At 46.5% G+C, this 26,400-nt stretch overlaps 1 protein-coding gene across 1 annotated transcript in view; it reads left to right on the top strand.

Moving 5' to 3' along the window:
• LOC127568907 (atrial natriuretic peptide receptor 2-like) overlaps positions 1–26,400 on the top strand; it is a 138,594-nt gene that overhangs the window by 103,556 nt on the left and 8,638 nt on the right. The window contains exons 22-24 of the mRNA XM_052013163.1: positions 2,672–2,770; positions 10,929–11,020; positions 16,669–16,724. Coding sequence (XP_051869123.1) covers positions 2,672–2,770; positions 10,929–11,020; positions 16,669–16,724 — 247 coding nt within the window. The remainder of the gene's footprint in view (positions 1–2,671; positions 2,771–10,928; positions 11,021–16,668; positions 16,725–26,400) is intronic.

Genomic DNA, 26,400 nt, shown 5'->3' with positions numbered 1-26,400 from the left:
GAGAGTTACAAGGTAGCCAGGAGAGAGTTAAGAATGGACTTAGGAGAGCTAGAAGGTGCATGAGAAGTCCTTGGTGAGTAGGATTAAGGAAAACCCCAAGGCATTCTACACATATGTGAAGAATAGGAGGATGACTAGAGTGAGGGTAGGACCGATCAGAGATAAAAGAGGAAACATGTGCCTAGTGCCAGAAGAGGTAGGGGGAGTCCTTAATGAATACTTTGCTTCAGTATTCACCAGTTAGAAAGAACTTTACGTTTGTGAGGATGGCGTACACTAGGCTGATGTGCTAGGGCATGTCGACATGAGGAAGGAGGATGTGCTGGAACTATTGAAAAACATTAGGATAGATAAGTCACTGGGGCTGGATGGGATATATTCAAGGTTTTTACGGGAAGTGAGGGAAGAGATTGCTGTGCCTTTGGCGATGATCTTTGCATCCTCACTGGCCACAGGAGTGGTGCCAGATGATTGGAGGGTGGCAAATGTTGTTCCTTTGTTCAAGAAAGGGAGGAGGGATAATCCTGGGAATTACAGGCCAGTGAGTTTTACTTCAGTGGTGGGCAAATTACTAGAGAAGATTCTTGGAGAGAGGATTTATGGGCATTTAGAGAAGCATAGGCTGATTAGGGACAGTCAGCATGGCTTTGTGAGAGGCAGGTCGTGCCTCATGAGCCTGATTGAATTCTTTGAGGATGTGACAAAGCACACTGATGAAGGTAGAGCAGTGGATGTGGTGTACATGGATTTTAGTAAGGTGTTTGATAAGGCTCCTCATGGAAGGCTTATTCAGAAAGTCAGGAGGCATGGGATCCAGGAAAACTTGGCTGTGTGGATTCAGAATTGGCTCGCCCATAGAAGACAGAGGGTGGTGGTAGATGGAGCGTATCTGCCTGGAGGTCAGTGACCAGGGGTGTTCTGCAGGGATCTGTTCTGGGACCCCTGATCTTTGTGATTTTTATAAATGACTTGGATGAGGATGTAGAAGGTTGGGATAGTAAGTTTGCTGATGATACAAAGGTTGGTGGGTTGTAGATAGTGTAGAAGGTTGCTGTAGATTACAACAGGATATTGATAGGATGCAGAGCTGGGCTGATAAATGGCAGATGGAGTTCAACTCGGATAAGTGTGAAGTGATACACTTTGGAAGGTTGAATTTGAAGGCAGAATACAAGGTTAATGGCAGGAACTCTTGGCAGTGTGGAGGAATGGAGGGATCTTGGGGTCCACGCCCATAGATCCCTCAGGGTCGCCATGCAGGTCGATAGGGTTGTTAAGAAGGCATATGTTGTATTGGCCTTCATTAGTCGGAGTGTTGAGTTGCATCTCTATAGAACTCTGGTTAGACCACACTTGGAGTATTGTGTTCAGTTCTGGTCGCCTCATTATAGGAAGGATGTGGAAGCTTTAGAGAGGTTGCAGAGGAGATTTACCAGGATGCTGCCTGGATTGGGGAGCATGTCTTACGAGGATAAGTTGAGCGAGCTAGGGCTTTTCTCTTTGGAGCGGAGGAGGATGAGAGGTGACATGATAGAGGTGTACAAGATGATAAGAGGCATAGATCGAGTGGACAGTCAGAGACTTTTTCCCAGGGTGAAAATGGCTCACACAAGGGGGCATAATTTTAAGGTGATTGGAGGAAGGTATAAGGGGGATGTCAGAGGTAAGCTTTTTACACAGAGAGTGGTGGGTGTGTGGAACGCACTGCTGGCAGAGCTTGTGGGGGCAGATACATTAGGGACATTTAAGAGAGATAGCCACATGAATGATAGAAAAATGGAGGGCTATGTGGGAGGGAAGGGTTATATAGGTCTTAGAGCAGGATAAAATGTCGGCACAACATTGTGGTTGTGTGCTGTAATGTTCTATGTTCTGCATAACCTATCCTATCCCAACCCCTACCCATTACCCCAGATGGTAACTCCAACTCTAATGCACCTTAACCTACATAAACCTTAACCCAATCTAAAGCAGACCGAACCATGAATTTATCCTTATGTTGGTCTTAATCCTAATCCAACTGCTAGTCATATTCTTAGGCCCTAATACAGTCCTGCCTTGAATCCCAAATCAACCCCAAAAACCTCTCACCCAAGCACCATCCCAACTTGAAATAAATATGAGCCCCCAACCATCCATCACAAAACCCCCACAAACTGCTCAAACATCCCAAACTACCATAAATCCCCAAACCATTCTAAGCTCTCTAAAATATCCCAAACCGACCCAATGTCACCCCTCACTCCTAATATTCACACTTACCTTGAAAGTACTTTTAACCAATATCCCATCAGGATTATGATCATAACTGCTTTCTCAAAAATGTGGACCCTCGCTTGAGTATCAGGCCCTGAATACCTCAACTCAACCCCAGTCAGTTTTCAAACTGGACAGAGAAACAATGGAAAGTATGAACACCACAGGGTGAAGCAGAGAAACTCAGCAGACGAGAACACAAACACAAGAGGGGCAACTGTCCTGCTGTTCACAAGCTCGAACACTCCCCCACCAAGCCCACTTCATCCTGAGGCAGGGATCTACCTACACAGAAACGAAGACAATGTGTAGATAACCTGATTCCTTCTGCCTTTTCCTTCAGTAAATGGGTCATAGAGGAGTTGGCAGTGTGAAGGTCTGACTGCTTTCTCCTCTTGCCTTTCCCTGACTGAAGGTCCTGTTGTGGCGGGTGTGGTTGGAACCAAAATGCCGCGATACTGTTTGTTCGGAGACACGGTGAATACTGCGTCAAGGATGGAGTCAACGAGTGAAGGTAGGAGCCTTGTGAGTCATCGCACATTGACAAGAGCAGACCTGGGACTTGGACATTCTGTCTGTTTGAGACGTAGGTAGCAAATCAACAGTTCTACCTGTAACTGAGGTACCTCAGATCATAGAATGGACTACATTATCAAATCATGCCCTCGACATAAATTTGATGGGTGTGTTTTTGTGGTAAACTTTCTCCCTGAAATGTAGTTCCTCACAAATCTAAAGGTCAATTTATAAATGTTGCTTCATTCAAAGCCAAGAGGGTGGTGGTGCAGTGGTTAAGTTACCAGACTAGTAACCCGAAGGCTTGGACTAACAATCCAGAGAGTTTGGTTCAAATCTCACCATGGTAACTGTGGAATGTAAATCCAAAAATGTATCTGGAATTTAGGGTTATAAAAAAATCTTTAAACAAATCACACGTGTAATTTGTTAGTTGCTGTTTTTCTTGTGAATGTTGTGTCTCTAATGCTATATGCCTGTGATGCTGCACCTGTGCATACACGTACGTGTATATGACAACAAACTCAACTTGACTTTGACTTTGAACCCCAGTTTGAGCGATCGGCTTCACAGATCTGAGATAAATGCTGGAAATATCAGCAAGATCCAGCCTCGCCAATGGACTCCATTGCTGACAAAACCTATGCTGATAACTATCCCTCAATCAATATCATTGATAAATGGCTGACTGGGGTTTTATCACATTGTTGCTTGTGGGATCTTGCTGTTCCAGACTGGCTGGCATGTCTTCTGCCTCACGACAATGGCGGCACTTTCATGAGTACTTTGGTCATTGGTAAATTGGGTCATTATTGTCACATGTGCCGAGATATTGTGAAAAGCTTTTGTTTGCGTGCTATCCGGCCTGATCATTTCATGCATAAGTACTTAGAGGCAGTAAAAAGGAATAACAGAATGCAGAATATAGTGTTGCAGTTAGAGAGAAAGTGCGGTGTAAGTAGACAAAGGGCCAAGACGAGGTAGATTGAGAGATCAAGAGTTCATCTTTGTCATATAAGAGGCCTGTTCAATAACAGCGGGATAGAAGCTGCCCTTGAGAAACAAAGGACTGTAGATGCAGGAATCCAGATGAAAAAGTTGATGATGCTGGAGGGACTCAGCAGGCCAGGCAGCATCTGTGGAGAAAAGCAGGCGGTCAACGTTTCGGGTCAGGACCCCTCCTCAGGACTGAAGATAGGAAAAGGGGAAGCCCAATATATAGGAGGGAAAAGCAGAGCAGTGATAGGTGGACAAAAGAGGGGCGGTGGGGTGGGCACAGGGTGGTGATAGGTAGATGCAGGTAAGAGGTAGTGATGGGCAGGTGTGGGGGAGGAGGGGAGAGCAGATCCACCGGGGGGTGGGTCAAAGGTAAGGAGAGAAAAAAGGGGGATAGAAAAAAGAGCGAGAGGCTAGGAAAGGGAAGAGGAGAAGAAGCGTGGTGTGGGGAGGTTGGGGAAGGGGTGTAGGGATTTCTTAAAGTGGGAGAATTCAATGCTCATGCCATTAGGCTGCAAGGTTCCAAGATGGAAAATATAGTGCTGTTCCTCCAGTTTGTGCTTGGAATTCTCCTGGCAGTGGAGGAGACCGAGGACTGACATAATAGTGATAGTGTGGGAGGGGGAGTTGAAATGACTGGCAACGGGGAGATGCAGATCGCGGTTACGGACGGAGCGTGGGTGTTCTGTGAAACGGTCACCTAGTCTGCATTAGATGGGCTAATGTTACCTGTGACCCCTCCCCCGTGGGATCTGCTCTCCCCTCCTCCCCCGCACCCTGCCCATCACTATCTCTTACCTGCATCTACCTATCACCACCTTATGCCCACCCCGCCCTCCCCTCTTTTGTCCACCTATCACTGCTCTGCTTTTCCCTCCGATATATGGGCTTCCCCTTTTTTATTTGAAGGAGGGTCCTGACCCGAAACGTTGACCGCCTGCTTTTCTCCACGGATGCCGCCTGGCCTGTTGAGTCCCTCCAGCATCATACGCGTCCTTGAGCCTGGTGGTACGTTGTCTCAAACTTTTGTATCTCCTGCTCGATGGGAGGGGGAGAAGGAAAAAAGATGAGTGGGGGTGGTGGGGGGATCCTGATTGTGTTGGATGTTTTCCCGAGGCAGTGGGAAGTGTAGACAGAGTCCATGGAAGAGGGGCTGGTTTTAGTGATGTGTGATTTGAGTTTATAACTCTGCAATTTCTTGCGGTCCTGGGCAGAGCAGTTGCCGTACCAAGCCGTGATGCATCGGGATGGAATGCTTCCTATGGTACACCTGTAACTGTAAACCACTTTGACACATTCTGAAAGGCAGCTCCAAGTACAAGCTTTGCACTTCCTTCGATCAGGGGAAGATTAGTTTTGTTTCTCTTCCACCCTCGCTGCTAGAACACAGCCAGGACCCAAACACTTGGATACCTTGGAATTTTATTCTTCAGATAAAGGATAAATAACAAAGAGGTAACAGTGTGTTGATCAGGGCAGTGCTGTAGATGTGGTTTGGTAAGCCCTTTGACAAGGTCCCACATGGGAGACTGCTCCAAAGGATTAGGGCCCATGGGATCCAGGGAAAATTGGTAAATTGGATCCAAAAGTGGCTCGGCAACAGGAGACAGAGGGTGAAGGTTGAGGGTTGTTTTTGCGGTTGGCTGCCTGTGAATAGTGGTGTTCCATAGGGATCAGTGCTGGGACCCTTGCTGTTTGTTATACATGTGAATGATTTGGATGTGGGTGTAAGAGGCAGGGTCAGTAAGTTCACAGATGTCATGAAGATTGGTGGAGTGGTTGACAGTGTGGGCTTAGGCTACAGAGAGATATCAACGTGTTGGTGAAATGGGCTGAGAAATGACAGGTGGAGTTTAATCCCGATAAATGTGAGGTGATGCATTTTGGAAGCACTAATAAGGCTAGGATATACTCCATGGATGCTTGGACGTGTCATGACAACAATCTTTCCCTCAATGTCAGCAAAAGAGCTGGTCATTGACTTCAGGAAGGGGGGCAGTGCACATGCTCCTGTCTACATCAATGGTGCTGAGGTCGAGAGGGTTGAGAGCTTCAAGTTCCTAAGAGTGAACATCACCAATAGCCTGTCCTGGTCCAACTATGTAGACGCCACGACCAAGAAAGCTCACCAGTGCCTCTACTTCCTCAGGAGGCTAAAGAAATTCAGCATGTCCCCTCTGACACTCACCGATTTTTATTCATGCACCATAGAAAGCATCCTATCCAGATGCATCACGGCTCGGTACGGCAACTGCTCTGCCTATGACCACAAGAAACTGCAGAGAGATATGGACACAGCTGAGCACATCACAGAAATCAGCCTCCCCTCCATGGACTCTGTCTATACCTTTCACTGCCTTGGTAAAACAGCCAGCATAATCAAAGACCCCACCCACCCTGGATAAGATGATTGAATAGTTCCCTATTACAATAAGATGGACTCTTGACCTCATAATCTATCTTGTCATGGCCTTGCACCTTATTATCTGCCTGCACTGCACTTCCTCTGTAACTGTGACAATTTACTCTGCATTCTGTATTGTTTTACCTTGCACTACCTCAATGCACTGTGTAATGAATTGATCTGTATGGACGGTATGCAAGACAAGTTTTTCACTGTACCTTGGTACATGTGACAATAATAAAAATTGTAATTCCAAGCCCTAGGGAGTATTGAAGAACAGAGGGACCTTGTGTACAAGTCAAAGATTTTTGAAGGTGGAAGCACAGGTAGATAATGTGGTTAAGAAGGCATATTGGATACTGGCCTTTATTAGTCAGGGCATTGAATACAAGAGCAGGGAGGTTATGGTCCAGCTTTCTAAAACCTTGATCAGTCTGGAGTACTGTGTGCAGTTCTAGTCGCCACACTAGAGGAAAGATGTGATACCACTGGAGGGACTGCAGAGGAGAGTCACCAGGATGGTGCCTAGGATGGAGCAGTTCAGTTATGAGGAGAGAGCAGAGAGGCTGAGTCTGTTGTCCCTGGCACGGAGGAGGTTAAGAAGAGACATAATTGAGGCATTGTTTCACCCTGTACGACCTCAATGTAATGAATTGACCTGTATGATCAGTATGCAAGACAAGTTTTTTACTGCACCTCAGTACAAGTGACAATAATAAACCAATACCAATATAGATAGGTAGAGTGCAGGAACTTTTGCCCATATGAGAGGTAGGACAAAACTAGAGGACATAGATTTAGGGTGTGGAGCAAGAGATTTAGAGGGGATCTGAGGGACCCAGAGAGTGGAGTGTACCTGGAACACACTGCTGGAGAGAGTGGTGGAAGCAGAGTCACTGACAACATTTAAGAAGTGTCTGGACGAGCACTTGAATCACCTAGGCATAGCCGGCCACGAGGCCAAGAGCTGGGAGATGGGATTAATTGGGTGGGCACCCACTGGTCAGTGTGAACGTGTTGGGTCCAATGGTCTGTTTCTGCGCTGTATGATTCTATAAACTCATGGTTACTAAGGGAATAGTGGATCCAGGAGTACACGCAGAGATAAGGAAGAAAATCTTTTCTTGTTAGCCTAAAATGGGTTTCTGATTTTGCCACCGTTGGCTCAGTCTCCTGCTTTTACAGTGCTGGGATTCATTCTGATCCTGGGGCCAAGAATCAGCACAGTCACTAACGCAACAATAACTTGCATTGACGTAGCATTGGTGATGTTGAAAGATGTACTTCACAATGGAGCTACGATTGAGGAAGACCTGACACATTCTGGTAAGACGACCAAAAGCTTAGTCCTACAGTATGGAAACAGGCCATTGAGTCCGTGCCAACCAACAACCACCTATTTACATCAATCCTCCACTAATCCCATTTCATTCTCCCCACATTCCCATCAACTCCCCCAGATTCTACCCCTCACCCACACACTAGGGGCAATTTACAGGGACAAATTAACCCATCAACTGGCAAGTCTGCAATGTGGGAGGGAACCAGAGCATTTGGTGGAAACCCACACGGTCACAGAGAGGACATGCAAACTCTGAGCGTCTGAGGTCAGGATTGAACCTGGTTCTCTGGAGCTGGGAGGCAGTGGCTCCACTGGTTGCACTTCTGCACTTAACCACACTGTTTCCGCCAGAGGGGAGCTCTCCTCCCAAGCCCAGATGCTCACTTGTACTTCCTTAATCCCCTCCTCCAACCCGAAATACCTAGTGACATTAATGGGAAGCCATGAAGGCCAACTGCACCTAATGTGATCCCTCAGAGAGAATTTCTTAGCCTTGCTCTTTTCAAGTCACAATGTCTAGTTTAAACAAAACACAATTAATGGTATAATAGACAGTGGAGAAGGTTATTTAAGATTACAACAGGACCTAGATACACTGTGGATGTGGGCCAAGGAATGACAGATGGAATTTAACTCAGCCAACTACGAGGTGTTGTATTTTGGTCAGTTAAACCAGGGCAGGACTTGCACAGTAAACGGCAGGGTCCTGGGAAGTGCTATAGAACAGAGAGACCTAGGGGTGTAGGTGCATAGTTTTCCTGGTAAGTGGCAACACAGGTAGACAGGGTGGTGAAAGAAGGTGTTCGGCACGCTGGACTTCATCAGTCAGAGCACTGAGTTGGGACATCACGTTACAGCTGTACAATTCGTTGGTTGAGACCAAACGTTGAGTACTGTGTGCAGTTCTGGTGCCAGCTGTAGGAAAAGGTGTCATTAAGCTGGACAGAGTGTAGGAAATATTCAACAGGAGTGTTACTGGGACTGGAGGGCTTGAGTTATAAGGAGAGACTGGATAGGTTGGGGCTTTTTTTTGCCCTGGAGCTTAGGAGGCTGAGGGCTGACCTTATGGAGGTTTATAAAATCACGGGGGGGATCGATAAGGTGGATGTCACTGCCGTTTTTCCCAGAGTGGGTGAGTCTAAAACTAGAGGACATCGATTTAATGTGAGAGGGCAAAGATTTAAAAGGGACATGGAAAAAACCTTTCCACACAGAAGGCAGTGGGTGTATGGAACGAGCTGCCAGAGGAAGTGGTAAGAGGCGAGTACAATTACAATATTTGAAAGAAACTTAGACAGGTACGTAGAGTGGGAAAACATTTAGAGGGATATGGGTCAACTGAATGAAAATAGGACCACTCGAAAGAACATCTTGGTTGACATGGACGAGTTGGGCCGAAGGGCCTGTTTCCGTGCTGTATAACTCTGTGACTCAAGTTAAAAAGAATTTTTCAAGCAAAAACTTTACAGGATGTGGTCCAAACAGAGTGTAATTGTAGAGTGGTGAAATGTGGAGAGGTCAGTGAAGGTTATGTGTGAGAGAGAGCACTCTGAACTGAGAAGGTCGGCAGAGTTTCATTGCCCTGCACACAAGTGATATTCACTTTTCTTTACATATCACCCTCCATGCCTCTGAACATTCCCAACGTGCTTTACAGCCAGTGTGTTCAATGTCTTTACTATTGTAATCCAGGAACTGCCGAAGGCAATTGCTGGCACAGCAAGCTCCCACAAAGAGGGGATTGGATGATGACCCATTGATTGAGGAGAAACATCAAAGTTAAAGTCGAGTTTATTGTCATCTGCACAAGTCCATGTGTGTGCACAGGTGCAATGAAAACTTACTTGCAGCAGCATCACAGGCACAGAGCATCAGATAAGCAGCATTCACAAGAAAAAACATAAGCTATACATTTTTACAAGAAAGAACACAATAAGAACAAAAAAATCAAAGTCCTTTTTAGGGCAAAGTGGTCATAGTGTTGCTAAACTGAATTGGTTAAGGTTGTGTAGGTTCGGTTCAAGAACCGAACGGTTGAAGGGAAGTAGCTGTTCCTGAACCTGGTAGGTGTGGGACTTCAGCTTCTGTACCTCCTGCCCGATGGGAGCTGCGAGAAGGATGGCAAGGCCGATTGGTGGGATCTTTGATGATTGATGTTGCCTTCTTGGGGCAGCGCCTCCTGTAGATACTCCCGATGGTGAGGAGGGATGGGCCGTGATGGTATTAGGCAGAGTCCACTACTCTCTGCATCTTCTTACATTCCTGCACATTTGAATTGCTGTACCAAACCGTGATGCATCCAGTCAGGATATCTACAACCCATAAATATCTCCAGCATCATGCCGAAAAGTCCCCTGTCTTCTTTGAAATGTTGCCTTGGGATCTTCCACCCACCTGGGAGAACAGGCAGGACCTGGGTTCAACACCTCTAACACTAGGCACCACTGACCATGTGGCACTGCCTTGGTACTGCAGTGGGAGAGTCAGCCGAGGAATCTGGGTTCAGGCTCTGGAGTAGGACTTGAACCCACAAACTCATTTGTTGGTATCTACGGGTCTTCTAAATCACTCATTAATGGAGGATATTCTGATGGAAGGCAATGATCACAATCATTCAAATCCACTAATTGGCTTTATTTTGTAACAACTGACGGCAGAACTTTTCATGTCAATTGATCATCATTACGTGTGAATAAATCAGCAACGTTTAAAAGCCATCGAGATAAGTCCATGGATAGGAAGAGGTTTAGAGGGCTGTGGCCAAACGCAGGCAGGTGGAATTAGCTCGCTGGGCAACACCAGTCAGGCATGGATGAGTTGGGCTGAAGGGCCCTGTTTACATGCTGTATGGACTCTAAGTGAATGTACGAAAGGCCCAGGACGGTGTGGAGATGGAGAAAATCTCTGTGCCCTTTAACTTTACTGGTTCCAGATTTGGAATTGTGCATGTTACAAGACCATAAGACATAGGAGCAGAATTAGGCCATTCGGCCAATTGAGCTCTACTCCGGCCGTTTCAATCATGGCTGATTTTTGTCTCTCTCGACCCCATTCTCCTGCCTTCTCCCCGTAACCCTTAACCCTCTTAACAATCGAGAGCCTATCAATCTCTGCCTTAAATATACCCAATGACTTGGCCTCCATAGCCCTCTGTGGCAACGAATTCCACAGATTCACCACCCTCTGGCTGAAGAAATTCCTCTTCATCTCAGTTTTTAAGGGACGTCCCTTTATTCTGAGGCTGTGGCCCTCTGGTCCCTAGACTCTTCCCACTGATGGAAACATCCTCCTCCAATGTCCACTCTATCTGGGCCTTTCAGTATCCGGTAGGTTTCAATGAGATCCCTCCTCACTGGGGTTAAAATATGATGACTAATTTTATGAATGTTGATGGCTGCAAATTTTTCCTTTCAGCATTAAAAATTCAATGCAGCTCCAGTTCCTCTGAGCTGCTGAAAGAAATCGGTGGTTACATCCTGACCTGTCGTGGTCCGCTCCTTGTGAAGGTACAGCTTGTTGCCAATTTAAGAGCAAACACTTTCAATACACTTGTAGCTTTGGTAGGAGCCTGAAGTGAGAACATCACAAGTGGTTGGCCCGCTTTGTTTGGGTAGTATAGTGGTTAGGTTACTGGGCTAATAACCAGAGGCCAGGACCATCTCTCTGGAGGCACAAGTTCAAATCCCACCATGGCAACTGGGAATGTAAGACTAATGAGATAAATGTGGAATAAAATGTGAGCCTCACTAAGTGTAAAAACCCACTAATGCTGCTCAGGGAAGGAAATCTGCCATCCTTGATGTCTAAGTGTGACCCCAGCCCTACCATTGGTGGTTGCCTCTGAATTATATTTAGTACAACAGCAGCAAGCAATGGACAATAAATGCTAGCTGTCCTGATGATGTCCAAAGCCAGAATCAGAATCAGGTTTATTATCACTGAATTAGATGACATGAAATTTGTTGTTTTGCAGCAACAGTACAGTGCAAGACGTAAGAATTACTACAAAGTACAAAATATATAAATAGTATAAAAAAGGAATAACAACGTAGTGTTCATGGGTTCATGGACTGTTCAGAAATCTGATGGCGGAGGGCAAGAAGCTGTTCCTGAATCATTGAATGTGGCTCTTCAGGCTCCTGTACCTCCTCCCCGATGGTAGTAGCGAGAAGAGGGCATGTCCCAGGTAGTGAGGGTCCTTAGTGATGGATGCTGCCTTCTTGAGGAACCAATATCCTCAATTTCAAGGAGGGCTGTGCCTGTGATGGAGCTGGCTGTGCCTACAACCCCCTGCAGCCTCGTTTGATCCTGTGCATTGGAGCCTCCATACCAAGTGGTGATGCAACCAGTGCAAATGCTCTCCATCACATCTATAGAAATTGCCTATGAATGAATAAAAGAAACTGCAGGATTGAGTTGAGAAAGAAATCCTCACAAGGCATGTTGGTTGAGTAGCTTTATGTTTGTTTCAATTATGAACAGAGAGCAGTTTCCAAAACATGCACAGACCATGCACAAGTTACTTCAGATACAAGGTTAAGGGTTGATCCAAGTGTGATCTTCAGGAGAATCAGAGGAGGTTGGGGGAAGCTATTTCCTTCAAAAGCAGACAGATTAGGCAGGGAAGGGCTGGCTTCTGTGCTCTCTGACTCTCCGACTAGCAATGAGCTTCCATGGCAAAGGATCGATGAAGAATTCCAAGCTTCAGGATGTACAAGTGCATCACTGCTTCACCTGCAGCAGAGTTTTCGGCCCTGGGTAGGGAAGAGGTAATATCAGCCAGCCACTGCTCAGTGTCTTGGTTGAGAGTCAGAAGATTGTGTGTTTAAGACTTATTCCAGAGACACCCTCAAAGACCTAGGCTCCCGTGTAATATTAAGGGAGTTACTGCAGTGTTGGATGTCTGGTCATTTGGATTGGTCATTAACTTGGGGTCTTCAGATGGGGTGTAAGAGATTCCGTGGCACTAGCTCGGAGTTCCATCTGTCCCCCCAGCTGATCAACATCACAAAACCGGTTTACCTGGTCCGATTTCTGATTATAGCTCCTCAGCCCGAAAAGTTAACTCGGACTCTCCACAGAGGCTGAGTGACCTGCTGTGTATTTGCAGCATTTCCTGGTTTCAGAACTCTAGCAATCACTGTATCTTGCTTTTAGTGTTGTCACTGAGCAGTTTGTGGGTCTCACTGTGCACACTTCCTGCATTACACCAGTAACTGCCCTTTAGAACTTCATTTTGTGTGAAGTGTGATGAAGAACCCTGGGGTCATGAAATGCAACTTGGAAATGCAAATCCTAATTAAATTAACAATTTTTTTTAACCAGTGCTGCTGGTCAAAAAATAACATAGAACTGTACAGCACAGGAACAGGACCTTTGGCCCACCATGTTGTGCTGAACTAATTAAACTAGTAATTAACAGCCTAACTAAACTAATCCCTTCTGCCTACACAATACCCGTATCCCTCCATTCTCTGCACATCCATGTGCCTATCTAAGAGCCTCTTAAACGCCCCTATTGTATCTGCCTCCACCACCACCCCCGGCAGCACATTCTAGGCACCCACCACTCTCTGTGTAAAACAATCTTGCCCCGCACATCTCCTTTTAAATTACCCCCTCTCATCTCAAATGCATGCCATCCAGTATTAGACATTTCGACCCTGGGAAAAAGATACCGGCTGTCTTCTCTATCTACGCCTCTCATAATTTTATAAACCTCTACCAGGACTCCCCTCAGCCTCTGCCACTCCAGAGAAAACAACCCAAGTTTGTCCAGCAGGGAGCATGTGAAAGCCACACACTCAGCACCCGAGGTCAGGATTGAACCCAGGTGTCTGATGCTATGAAGCAGCAGGTTCTACTCACTGTGCCACTGTGGAAGTGAAAAGTTAAATTAACAATAAAATTACCAGGTTCTGTCTCCTCTGCAAAATTTTGAACTGTTTAGAATGAGCCTATGGAACTCTTCACTACAGAGCCATCCAGTGGCCGGAGCCTGGTACTGTGCCGTGACTGTTGACATAGCAAAGTGGAATGGGATATGACCATGTAGAATTATAAATTCAGAATATTTATTGCCAACCTTCTGTCAGCTTCTGAAGTGGCAGCCAGAGTTCTGGATAATTGATCCAGAGATATGAGTTCAAATACTACCATGGCACCTGGAGCAGTTAAATTCAAAACGCTCATCTCATTAATGGGAACCATGACACTATTATATAGTCATAGAGACATAGAGCAGTCTAGCATGGATACAGGCCCTTAGGCCCAACCAGTCCATGTCGACCACGGTGCCCACCCAGCTAGTCCCAATTTCCTGCATTTGGCCCATATCCCTCCAAGCCCTGCACCTCCATGTGCTTCTCAAATGATACTATTGTACCTGCCTCACCCACTTCCTCTGGCAGCTCGTTCCATACACTCACCACCCTCTGTGTGAAAAAGTTGCCCCTCAGGTTCCTTTTAGATCTTTCCCCTTTCACCCTAAATCTATTACCACTAGCTTTGGACTCCCTTACCCTGGGGAAAAGACTGTTACCGTCCACATTATCTCTGCCTCTCATAATTTTAAAGACTACTACAAGGTCACCCCTCATTCTCCTATGTTCCAAGGAATAAAGACCTAGCCCGGCCAACCTCTCTCTATAACTCAGGCCCTCTAGTCCTGGCAACATCCTCATAAATTGAATGGTTATAAAACCCATCTTGTTCACAAATGTCCTTTACGGAAAGAAATCTGCTAATCCTACCCAGACTGGACTATATTTGATTCCAGACCCACCAATGTAATTAACCGCCCCACCATTCAGGACCAGAAGAGATGGTCAATAAATGCTGGCATTGCTGGCAATGGCCATAAAGTTAAAGACTTTTTTTTCCTTTACCAAAGGGGGTTTATTCAGTGATAGCAGCATCACATCATTACAGTATTACAGAGCTCCACCATTCACATTATTTACAGATTCAACTTATAGTTCAATTATCTGTCCAGAATGCACCTGTTTCCCCATTGTACCCGTGGATACCGTGTGCTCCTTCTCCAGGGACACACACACATGGATGTAACCCCGGAGGAGGGGCGAGCAATCAGCTTGGGCAGAACCCTCAACTGCCTGCCACCTGGACTTGTGGGTGGCCACCTTGGCCAGTTCCAGGAGCAAACTGACCAGGAGATCCCCAGAGCAACTCACCCACCTCCGCACCGGGTGACCGAAGATCGGGAACATGGGGGTGAAGTGCAGCCAGAACTTGAGGAGCAGCCCCTTCAGAATAAAGTTAGAGATGGGGAAGGATGTCAGTTGACTGCACAAACAAATTAATTTACTCAGCAGTCTAAACAAAGAGCAGAGGGAGCAAGCTACAGCATCTTCTCCCAGTAGAAGCAGGGAAATTTCTCTAGTTGTAATGTTGCACATTGCTGAGCAAATGACAGCTTAACAAATCTGAACAATAATTGTAAGTTATTCCTGATAAGGTGTTAATGTATGGCATGCTTGTCTTCATTGGTTGAGGGTAAGAAAGTTATGTTGCAGCTGTATAAAACTTTGGTCAGGTCACATTTGGAGTATTGTGTGCAGTTCTCGTCATCCCATTACAGGAAGGATGTGGAAGCTTTGGAGAGGGTGCAGAATGTGGTTCACCAGTGTAGCAGTTAGCATAACACTATTACAGCGTCAGCGACCCCGGTTCAATTCCCGCCGCTGTCTGTAAGGAGTTTGTATGTTCTCTCCGTGTCTGGGTGGGTTTCCTCTGGGTGCTCCGGTTTCCTCCCACATTCCAAAGATGTACGGGTTAGGAAGTTGTGGGCATGCTATGTTGGTGCTGGAAGTGTGGTGACACCTGCGGGCTGCCCCCAGAACACTCAACGCAAAAGATGCATTTCACTGTGTGTTTTGATGTACATGTGACTAATAAAGAAATCTTATCTTAGTACTTGACATTTCTACCCTGGGAGAAAGACCCTGACTGTCTACCCTATTTGTGCCTCTCATAATTTTATAAATTTTTATCAGGTCTCCCCACAGCCTCTGATATTCCAGAAAAAAACAACACATGTTTGTCCAACCTCTCCTTATAGCACATGCCCTCTAATCCAGGCAGCATCCTGGTGACCCTCTTCTGCACCCTCTCCAAAGCCTTCACATCCTTCCTGTAATGGGGTGACCAGAACTGCACACAATACTCCAAGTGTGGCCTGACCAAAGTTTTATACAGCTGCAACGTGACTTTCTTACCCTCAACTAATGAAGACAAGCATGCCGTATGACTTCCTTACCACCCCACCTGCTTATGTTGCCACTTTCAGGCAGCTATGGACCTGGACACCAACATCCCTCTGTACATCAGTGCTGCAAAGGGTCCTGCCATTGACTGTATACTGACACTAAGGTGATCTAAAATTATCAACTCATTTGATATGTAAATGAAATATTTTCTACTGTGGGTGTTCAAAATGAGGTGTCAAAAATATGCGGATAAAATCGAATTTGGAATTAAGAATCTAATTGTTTACAAAGATGGAAAGGAGGAGTTGTATTTAAATGAGAAATCAATGCACCACCCCCAGCTTCAACTGCACTCAAAGAAATAAAAAAAACACTCAGCAGGTCAGGCAGCATCCGTGGAGAGTGGCTGGTGAAGCAGGCTCGAGGGGGTGAGTGGCTCACTCCTTCTCCTAATTTATACGTTTGTATGAGTTAGACAATTGGACTTGCACTCCAGTTTTTCAGAGGTTTTGTTTCAGTATCATTTCCAGTGCCTTGAGCTGACATTCCACAGTGGCGCAGAGGGTAGAGCTGCTGCCTCACAGCTCCAGAGACCTGGGTTCGATCCCGACCTCTGGTTCTATCTGTGCGGAGTTTGCACATTCTCCCTGTGACTGCGTGGGTTTCCCCCGGGTGCTCTGGTTTCCTCCCACATCCCAATGACGTGCGGATTGGTGGGTTAATTAGCTGCTATAATTTTCCCCAAGTGTGTGGGTGAGGGGTAGAATCTGGGGGGAGTTGATGGGAATGTGGGGAGAATAAAATGGGGTTAGTGGAAGTGGATGGTTGCTGGCCAGCAGGGACTCGATGGAGCGAAGGGCCTGTGTCCCTGCTGTATCTCTCTGACTCTACATCAACGTCACTGCAGGCTGAACTTTTCCTTTCAGGGGAAGGGTGAGATGATCACCTGGTGGCTCGATGGGAAGGAATGTGACGGATCAGAGTGAGTCACAGACCGAGGAGAGTCAGAAACCGTCGATTCTGACCAAAGGCAGCTGCTTCTCCTCCCGACAGACTCCAGAAGTTATTGGATATCCTGCTGAATGTTTAATAACCACAGCAAAGAGAATTCTCGTATTTGGTTTGCGAGTAAGTCTGCCCCACGTTTGGTGTTTGTCAGATGTTGATCATAACTTTAGTTTTGTCTCAGCACCTCAGCCAGACGGCAGGGAAGGGGTCGAGTGAGTCACTTATATTGTGGGCAAACCCCTGCTCAGTGAACTCTAACACAGTGGCATGGACAACACAACCTCAGTGGCACAGAGCAGGCCACACACCATTGTCTCACAATATCAATATTCCACTTGTTCATCACACCAGGTTTATAAAGGGATGGTGTGACGGACTGTGACGATTGCGGGTCATCGCCCCATCATGTCCACCCTTTGCAAATCTCCCCTCCATTACCACCATTGCACCAATTCTCTCATCTAACGCTAGCAAGCTTCCTGCATCAGTCAACCCTGCTACAAAGAATTCCATCATTTTCCAGCCTTCTGCAAAATACAAATCAGATTAGAGCAAAAGACTTAGCTTATTACAGCAATATCTGCTGGTGGGGGGTGATGGGGCTTTGTTGATCTGTGTGCACGTCTAAGCCCGTGTTTGTTTGTGCATATGTGTGCATGCACTGATATGTACCTGTACATGTTGCTGGTGAGCGTGGGTGAATATGTGCATGTGCTTGCATGTGCATTTGTGTGCATGCACATTTACACGTACAGATTCATGTGTGTACATGTAGGTGCTTGTGCACATGTATGTATGTTTGTACACACATATGTGTTTATAGAGTCACCACATCAATGCTGACCTGTTTCCCACCTACACTAATCCCATGTGCCCACATTAAGACCATAACCTTCTATGCCTCACTTACTTAAGTGTCTGTCTAAATGTCTCTTAAACATAGTGATTTCACCACCTCCTCTGACAGTGTGTTCCAGACATCAACCCTGACCCTCCTTCTCTCGAAGGAAAACAGGCCCAGCCTGTCCAATCTCCTCCTGGAACAAAAATCTTCAAATCCAGGCAACTTCCTTGTGAATCTCCTCTGCACTCCCTCCAGTACAAGCACATCCTCCCTGTAGTGTGGTGACCAGAACTGCACACAGTACAAGTGCGGCCTAACCAGGGTTTTGTAAAGTTGCAACATAACGCCCCAGTTTTATATTCAATGCCCTGACCTCTGAAGGTAAGCATGCCATATGCTGCCTTCACTTGTGTTGCCTCTTTCAGGGAACGATGGACTTGAACCTCAAGGTCTCTCTGTTTATCACCATTCGTTGGTGCTCTATGATGTACTGTATATGTCCAACCCCTATTTGACTTCCCAAAATGCATCAACTTGCACTGGTTGGGATTAGATTCCATCTGCCAATGCTCAGCCCAACTTTCCATCTGATCTGTGTCCTGCTGTAACCTCACTGTGTGTGTGTGTGTGTGTGTGTGGTATTTACTCCACCTAAATCTGCCCGACTTGCTCACCTCCATCAAGTCTCCCCTCCTTTCTCCCCCCCCACCTGCCCCTCTCCCCCACCCCCCACCCACTCCCCCCCCTCACCACCACCCCTCTGCCGAGAATGATCCTGGCTTCGCCAGTCCAACACTGGAGCTGAAATCCCTCAACACACAGAACCTGAAACAGAATGTAAGACTGGGGTCAGTCAGTTTGGTCAACACCAGCCGTGTCTCCCAGAGAGGCTCTGGAATCTCCTTGCATACACAGACGTGAATCTAGGAGCAGGAGTAGGCCACTCGGCCCCTCGAGTCTGCTCCACCATTCAATCTGTTCCTGGCTCAACTTTGCATTCCCTGGTTTAACAACAGGCGATCTAATTATTTTTCACATCCCTTACTGAACATTCATTCTGGACACTTTTAAATTCAGTGCAACAAAATAAAGCTAATTTATCCCCCTGTGAACAACTGTATTCGCTTTACTTTTCCTGCAGAGATTTCTGGAGCAAAATATGAATGTTGTTCGCTTTTCACCTCAGTATTAAGTAACCCACACAGCTGACCCCCGTATCTCTGTATTTTTCTATGGTTCTATGGTTCTATGGTACTTGTCCTTAAAAATATTCAAAGACTCTGCTTCACACTCTTTGAAGAAGAGAGTTACAACGACTGAGAGAAAAAAAAGTCTTTAAAATGTACGATCACTTACTTGTAAACACTGACCCTTAGTTTGAGAGCCTCCCACAAGAGGAATCTTTCCGCATTCCTTGGGATCTCATCTACTGCAATCAAATCTCCCATCACTCCTAGTTAAGAGTTAATTTTGGCATAAGTTTGTAATGTTGGTTTGCTCTCCAAGTAAAATATCATTTTCTACATACACGTGATTTTTGCATGTGTCATGTGAGCACTAATACTCAACAACAGTTTCCATGTTAAAATAAAAAAAATTGAATGGTTACATAGACTTTCAGAAAGTGAACACACAAACTGGCTTTTGAGCCCTTTGCTCCATATTGACCCACACCAGCCTCCTCCCTCCCCTCTCCAAATGCACCCCCCCATCTCCTGCTATTCATTTCTGTGTTTATCCAACTTCCTTGAGTCAGTCCCACATTCCCACCACTTCCTGTGTAAGGAAGTTTTTGGAACTGGAATTGGTTTATTATTGTCACCTATACCAAGGTACAGTGAAAAACTTGTCTTGCATACCGATCGTACAGGTCAATTCATTACACAGTGCATTGAGGTAGTACAGGGTAAAACAATACAGAATGCAGAGTAAAGTGTTACAGTTACAGAGAAAGTGCAGTGCAGGCAGATAGTAGGGTGCAAGGTCATGATGAGTTAGATTGTGAGGTCAAGGATCCATCTTATTGTACGAGGGAACCGTTCAATAGTCTTATAACAGTGGGATAGAAGCTGTCCTTGAGCCTGGTGGTATGGGCTTTCAGGCTTTTGTATCTTCTGCCAGATGGGAGGGGAGAAGAGAGAATGTCCGGGGTGGTTGGGGTCTTTGATTATGTTGGCTGCTTTACCGAGGCAGCGAGAAGTGTGGACAGAGTCCATGGAGGGGAGGCTGGTTTCCGTGATGTGCTGAGCTGTGTCCACAACTCTCTGCAGTCTCTTGCGGTCATGAACAGAGCAGTTGCTGTACCAAGTCCAATGTATCTGGATAGGATGCTTTCTATGGTGCATCTACAAAGATTGGTGAGGGTTGACAGGAATGTGCCAAGTTTCTTTAGCCTCCTGAGGAGGGAGAGGTACTGGTGAGCTTTCTTGACCACTGTGTCTACCTGGACCAGGACAGGCTATTGGTGATGTTCTCTCCTAGGAACTTGAAGCTCTCAGCACTCTCAACTTGAGCACCTTTGATGCAGAACTCCTGTTTCCAGAACTCCTGTTTCCCAATTGGATATAGTTGGGTCTGCACAATTATTTCTGTTATCAGACTCTTGAATGGACCTCTCATACGCTAAAGATGAACTCATTTTATATTGTCTATCTGCACTGAACTTTCTCTGTAGCTGTAACACTATATTCTGCATTCTGTTATTCTTTTTACTACCTTGATGTACCTATGTATGGAATGCTCTGTCTGGATGGCACGCACACAAAAGCTTTTCACTGTATCTGGGTACATGTGACAATAGTAAACCAAAACCTCAGACCAATACCCACGTGGAAAGATCTCCCTGCCTCTCACCCTCATCAAAGCCTGCCTTGATTATAAAGATCTCTGCTGGGTTACCACACAGTCTACACTTCTCCCAGGCTAATTTTGCTGCACTGTTTAGTGCGGTTACAGGGGTCAGCTGTGTGGGTTACTTAATACTGAGGTGAAAAGCGAACAACATCCTTATTTTGCTCCAGAAATCTCTGCAGGAAAAGTAAAGCGAATTCAGTTGTTCACAAGGGGATAAATTAGCTTTATTTTGTTGCACTGAATTTAAAAGCATCCAGAATGAATATTCAGTAAAGGATGTGATTTTTTTTTGTCATTCTGATTCTGTCACCTAAAAGTTCAGAGCTTGACATGACCTAACACTGATGTCGGGGCTACTTGAGTTGCAATTTATCTCACTGCTATCAAATGTCAGCACCTGTAGAGCAATACATTTCGTTGCATTGGTAATTAGATTTGTGAGTGTACTGTGAACATGTATGATCGCATATGGCGGCATGTTAGTCAGAAATCACAAGCTTGTAAACGTCACTCAGGCACGAGGTGCGATGGTTGGTTCTGGCTGCACTTATCATACAGACATCATCACAAGGAGCTTGTTAAACCGTGGAGTAGCTGCCGCTGTCACTGCAGTTGTTAGTAATGCACAAAATAAAAAATGATGCTTAAACTGTGAGCTGTGATGTCTTTTGCAATTGTCTTACCTGCTTTAATGTCTTTGGAATTATTATCACTGACTTACATGACGTGAAATTTGTTGTTTTACAGTGCAAAGACATAAAATTACTATAAATTACAAAAATAAATAAGTTGTACAATAAAAAGGAATAACGAGGTAGTGTTCATGGGTTAATGGATGATTCAGAAATCTGATGGCGGAGGGGAATAAGCTGTTCCTGAATCGTTGAGTATGGGTCTTCAGGCTCCTGTACGTCCTTCCCAGTGGTAGTAACAAGAAGAGGGCATGTCCCAGGTGGTGAGGGTCCTTAGTGGTGGATGCCGCCTTCTTGAGGCACCGCCTCTTGAAGATGTCGTCAATGGCAGGGAGGGTTGTGCCCATAATGGAGCTGGCTGAGTCTACAACCCTCTGCAGCCTCTTGCGATCCTGTGCATTGGAGCCTCCATACCAGGCAGTGATACAACCAGTCAGAATGCTCTCCACCGTACATCTGTAGAAATTTGCAAGAGTCTTCGGTGGCATACTGAATCTCCTCAAACCTCTAATGAAGTTGAGCTGCTGGCGTGCCTTCTTCATGATTGCATCAATGTGTTGGGCCCAGGACAGGTCCTCCAAAATGTTGATGCCCAGAAACTTGAAGCTGCTCACCCTTTCCACCGCTGACTCCTCAATGAGGACTGGTGCGTGTTCTCCCGACTTCCCCTTCCTGGAGTCCACAATCAATTCCTTTGTCTTGCTGAGACCCAGAGACTCAGTCCCTGCTCAAAGTGGGGATTTTTAGACATTAAGGGAATCGAGGGAATCACAAGATACCAAGACAAAGGAGCAGAAGTAGGCCATTCGGCCCATCGAGTCTGCTCTGCCACTTCACCATGAATTAAACTATTCTCCCATCTAGCCCCAATTCCTGGCCTTTTCCCCATATCCCTTGATACCTTGACTAATTAGATACTTATCAATCTCTTTCTTAAACAGCCCCAGTGATCAGGCCTCCACAACTGTACATGGCAACAAATTCCATAAATCCACGACCCTCTGGCTAAAGAAATTTCTTCTCAAATTTCACTGAGGGAGATGGGGTTAATGAAGGAATGTTGTGCTGAGGTGAAAGGTCAGCCATGATCTTATTAAATGGCAGACCAGGAGGAGCAGGTTAGGACTTTACTCCTTGGAGTGCAGAAGAATGAGGGGAGATTTGATAGAGGTTTACAAAATTATGAGGGGTATAGACAGAGTTAATGTGAGGAGGCTCTTTCCACCTAGATTAGGAGAGATAAGTATGAGAGGACATAGCTTTAGGGTGAAAGGGGAGAGGTTTAGGGGGAACATTAGGGGGAACTTCACTCAGAGAGTGGTGGGAGTGTGGAGCAGGCTGCCATCTGACATGGTTAATGCGGGCTCACCCTTAAGTTAAGAATAAATTAGATAGATACGTGGATGGGAGAGGTCTGGAGGGTTATGGACTGGGTGCAAGTCAATGGGACTAGCGGAATAAAGTTTCAGCACAGACTAGAGGGGCCGAATGGCCTGTTTTCTGTGCTGTAGTGTTCTATGGTTCTATGGTTCTACGGAGAGGCAGGACGTCCTTGTCCTCCTGCTGGTTACATTCCTGTATGGAGAAAGTGCAGGCAGATCATGAATGCATTGTGGTGTGGTCCAGGAGAATCCTTCCGCTTCCCCTCCCCAGTCCCCATTCTGTTTCACTCCCTCTTCCTCATCACTGAGCCCTCAAGGGCAGTGGATCATGGGATTTGCAGCATAGAAGGAGGCCTTTCAGCCCATTGTGTCCATTCTGGTTGGTCTCTGGGACTTTGACCCGGTGTCTGTTGTCATTACGTGAGAGGCTGTAGTGAATGAGCAGGTTTTGGGACTACACAGGGCACTCTCCAAAGTTAGAGTCATAGAGCTATGCAGCACGGAAACTGGCCCTTTGACCCAAGCTATCTGTACTGACCAAGTCCCACTGAGCCAGTCCCATTTGCCCACATTTGTCCCTTATCCCTCTGAACCTTTCCTATCCATGTACCTGTCCAAATATCTTTTAAACATCGTAATTGTACCCGTCTCTGTCACTTCCTCTGGCAGGTCTTTCCATGTACCCACCACCTCCTGTGTGACAAAGTTGCCCCTTGGGTCCCCTTTAAATCTTTCCCCTGTCACCCTAAACCTACACCCTCAAATTTTAGATTCTACACCGAGAAACAGACTGTGATCATCCACCTTAGTTATGACCCTCATGATTTTATAAACCTCTATCCTTCTAATGGAAGGAAACGTGAACTCTGTTTCTCTTCCCACAGATGCTGCCTGACCTGCTGAGTGTTTCCAGCACTGTCTGGTTTTATTTCAGGTTCCCAGCATCTGCAGGGTTTTTGATTTTCAGTCCCTCTCTGAACCCCACTGAGTGTGAGTCAAATTATTCAACTTTACTCATGGCAATCTGCCAGGGATCCTCCAGCTAACCTACGCTACATCACCTGCAGGGCACCTAAACCTTCTTTCAGTACAGAGGAAGGCACAGCTAGTCGAGTTGCCGCCTCACAGCTCCAGAGACCCGGGTTTGATCCTGACCTCTGATGCTGTCTGTGTGGAGTTTGCATGTTCTCCCTGTGACTGTGTGGGTTTCCTCCGGGTGCTCCGGTTTCCTCCCACATCCCAGAGACGTGGAAAAGGGGGGTTTTAGAAGAAAGAAGTCACAAGAGAGACTGCAGATGCTGGAAATCTGGAGCAACACACACACAAAATGCTGGAGGAACTCAGCAGGTCAGGCAGCATCTATGGATGGAAATGGACAGTTGATGTTTCAGGCTGAGACTTTTCATCAGGACTGGAAAAGGGGATTTAACTTAAAAAAGAAATTAGGAAGGCAAAATGGGGACATAAAATGGCCTTGGCAAACAGGATTAAGGGAAATCCGAAAACCATTTGTTAGCATATTAGAAGCAAGAGGCTATGCAGGGAACGAATAGGTCTCCTGAGGGACTATTTGGGAAATCTGTGTGTGGAGCCAGGTGATATGAATGGGGTCCTAAATGAATACCTCATCGGTATTCACCAGGGGGAATGATGGGGAGGATGGAGAGTTAAGGAAGAGGTACGCTGACATTCTGGAACGTTCTTGGTTCAGGAAGGAGGAGGTGTTAAAGATATTCGCACACATTAGGGTAGATAAATCCCCGGGGCCTGATGGGACCCATCTCTGGATGCTAAGGGAAGCAAGAGAGGACATTGCTGGGGTTTCGATACCTCAATATCTTTGTTACCAGAAGATCATAGAAGAGCAAATATTGTTTCCTTATTCAGAACGGGCAGTAGGGATAAGCCAGGGAACTATAGGCTGGTGAGCCTTGGGAAATTATTAGTTTATAAACCATAAGGAATGTAGAGAGGCAAAGGGTAGTGAGTGTATGGAACGAGCTGCCAGAGGAAGTGGTTGAGGCAGGTACAATTGCAACATTGAAGAGGCATTTGGATGGGTACATGGAGGGGAGGGGCTTGGAGGGTTATGGGCTGAACGCGGGCAGCTGGGACCAGCAGGGAGGATTCTGTGGTTAACATGGACCAGTTGGGCCGAAGGGCCTGTTTCCGTGCTGTATTACTCTATGACTCTATCATCACAGTGTTTTCCCCAGGGTAGGGGAGTCTAAAACTAGAGGGCATAGGTTTGTGAGAGGGGAAAGTGTTAAAGGGGACCTGAAGGGCAAGTTTTTCACGGAGAGGGTGGTGGGTGTGTGGAACGAGCTGCCAGAGGAAGTGGTAGAGGCAGGTACAGTTATAACGTTTCAAAGACATTTGGACAGGGAGGGTTTAAAAGGATATGGGCCAAATGCAGGCAAGTGGGTCTCACTGAGGAAGGCACCTTGGTCGGCACAGACGATCTGGGCCACAGTCAATTTGTTGGTCTTGCTGACACTGAGTGCGAGGTTGTTGTTGTGACACCACTCAAGCAGCCGATCTACCTCACTCCTGTATGCCTCCTCATCGCCATCTCAGATTCTGCCAACAACAGTGGAGTCACTGGCAAAGTTATAGATGGTGTTTGAGCTGTGCCGAGCCACACAGTCATGAGTGTAGACAGAGTAGAACAGTGGGCTAAGCACACGTCTTTGAGGTGCACCTGTGCTGATTGTCAGCGAGGAGGAGATGCTACTACTGATCCACACTGACTGTGGTCTCCCGATAAGGAAGCCGAGGATCCAGTTGCAGAGGGAGGTACAGAGGCCCAGGTTTTGAAGCTTGGCGATTAGTACTGAGGGAACGATGGTGTTGAACACCGAGCTGTAATCGATAAACAGCAACCTGACGTATGTATTGCTGTTGTCTAGGTGCTCCAAAGCTGAGTGGAGAGCCAGTAGTTTGGAATGGCGTTATGGTCGGCACAGGTATGGTGGTGGCATTTAAGAGGCTGTTAGACAGGCACATGAATGTGCAGGGTACGGAGGGATATGGACCATGTGCAGGCAGAAGAGGTTTAGTTTAATTTGGCATCGTGTTCGGCACAGACATTGTGGGCCGAAGGGCCTGTTCCTGTGCTGTACTGTTCTGTGTTCGATTTATTCTATTTTTTATGTAAAGTGGAGGTGGATAAATCTTTGATGGATTGGGCAGTAGGGGAGTGTGGAGAAATGGCACAGAAGAGGAGCGGAGACCACCATATTTCACCATGACCATATTGGATGGTGGGGCAGGCATGAAGGGCTGAGTGGCCTCCTCCTGCACCTACTTTCTTGTGTTTCAGCTACGGGAATGATGAAAGTGAAGAGAAATCTCTGGAAGAGCTCTGGAATAGAGCAGGGAGGGGCAATCATTGGAAATGTCTCTCAAGAGAGCTGGGACTGATATGATGGAGCGAATGGCCTCATTTTCTCTACTTCATTCCATCCGGCGAAGGAATAATGTGGTGAGCATCCAGAAGAGAGCAGTATTGGTACAGAACTGAGCTCTGGAGTGTTGAGCCAGCGATACCAGCCAATGAGAGGAAGCCATTCGCATTTTGTGTAATGCTTTGGAAATGTTCACACCCATCCAGTCTGAGTGAAAAAAACCCTCTGCCCAGAACCCTGTTACCCAGTTTCCTCACCTGATTACATCCGCCCCCTCCCTTGCCCGTCACCCACACACTCAACCCACTAGTCCCCTACCCACTCCCCCCACTGTCCCCATCTGCCCTCCCCACATCTGTCCCCATCTGCCCTCCCCCCACATCTGTCCCCATCTGCCCTCCCCACATCTGTCCACATCTGCCCTCCCCCCACATCTGTCCCCATCTGCCCTCCCCACATCTGTCCCCATCTG

This window comes from Pristis pectinata, chromosome 3 (genome assembly GCF_009764475.1).
Source record: "Pristis pectinata isolate sPriPec2 chromosome 3, sPriPec2.1.pri, whole genome shotgun sequence".
Taxonomy (NCBI): Eukaryota; Metazoa; Chordata; class Chondrichthyes; order Rhinopristiformes; family Pristidae; genus Pristis; species Pristis pectinata.
The sequence above is the reverse complement of the archived record's forward strand: the minus strand, read 5'-3'. Positions and strand labels throughout refer to the sequence as shown.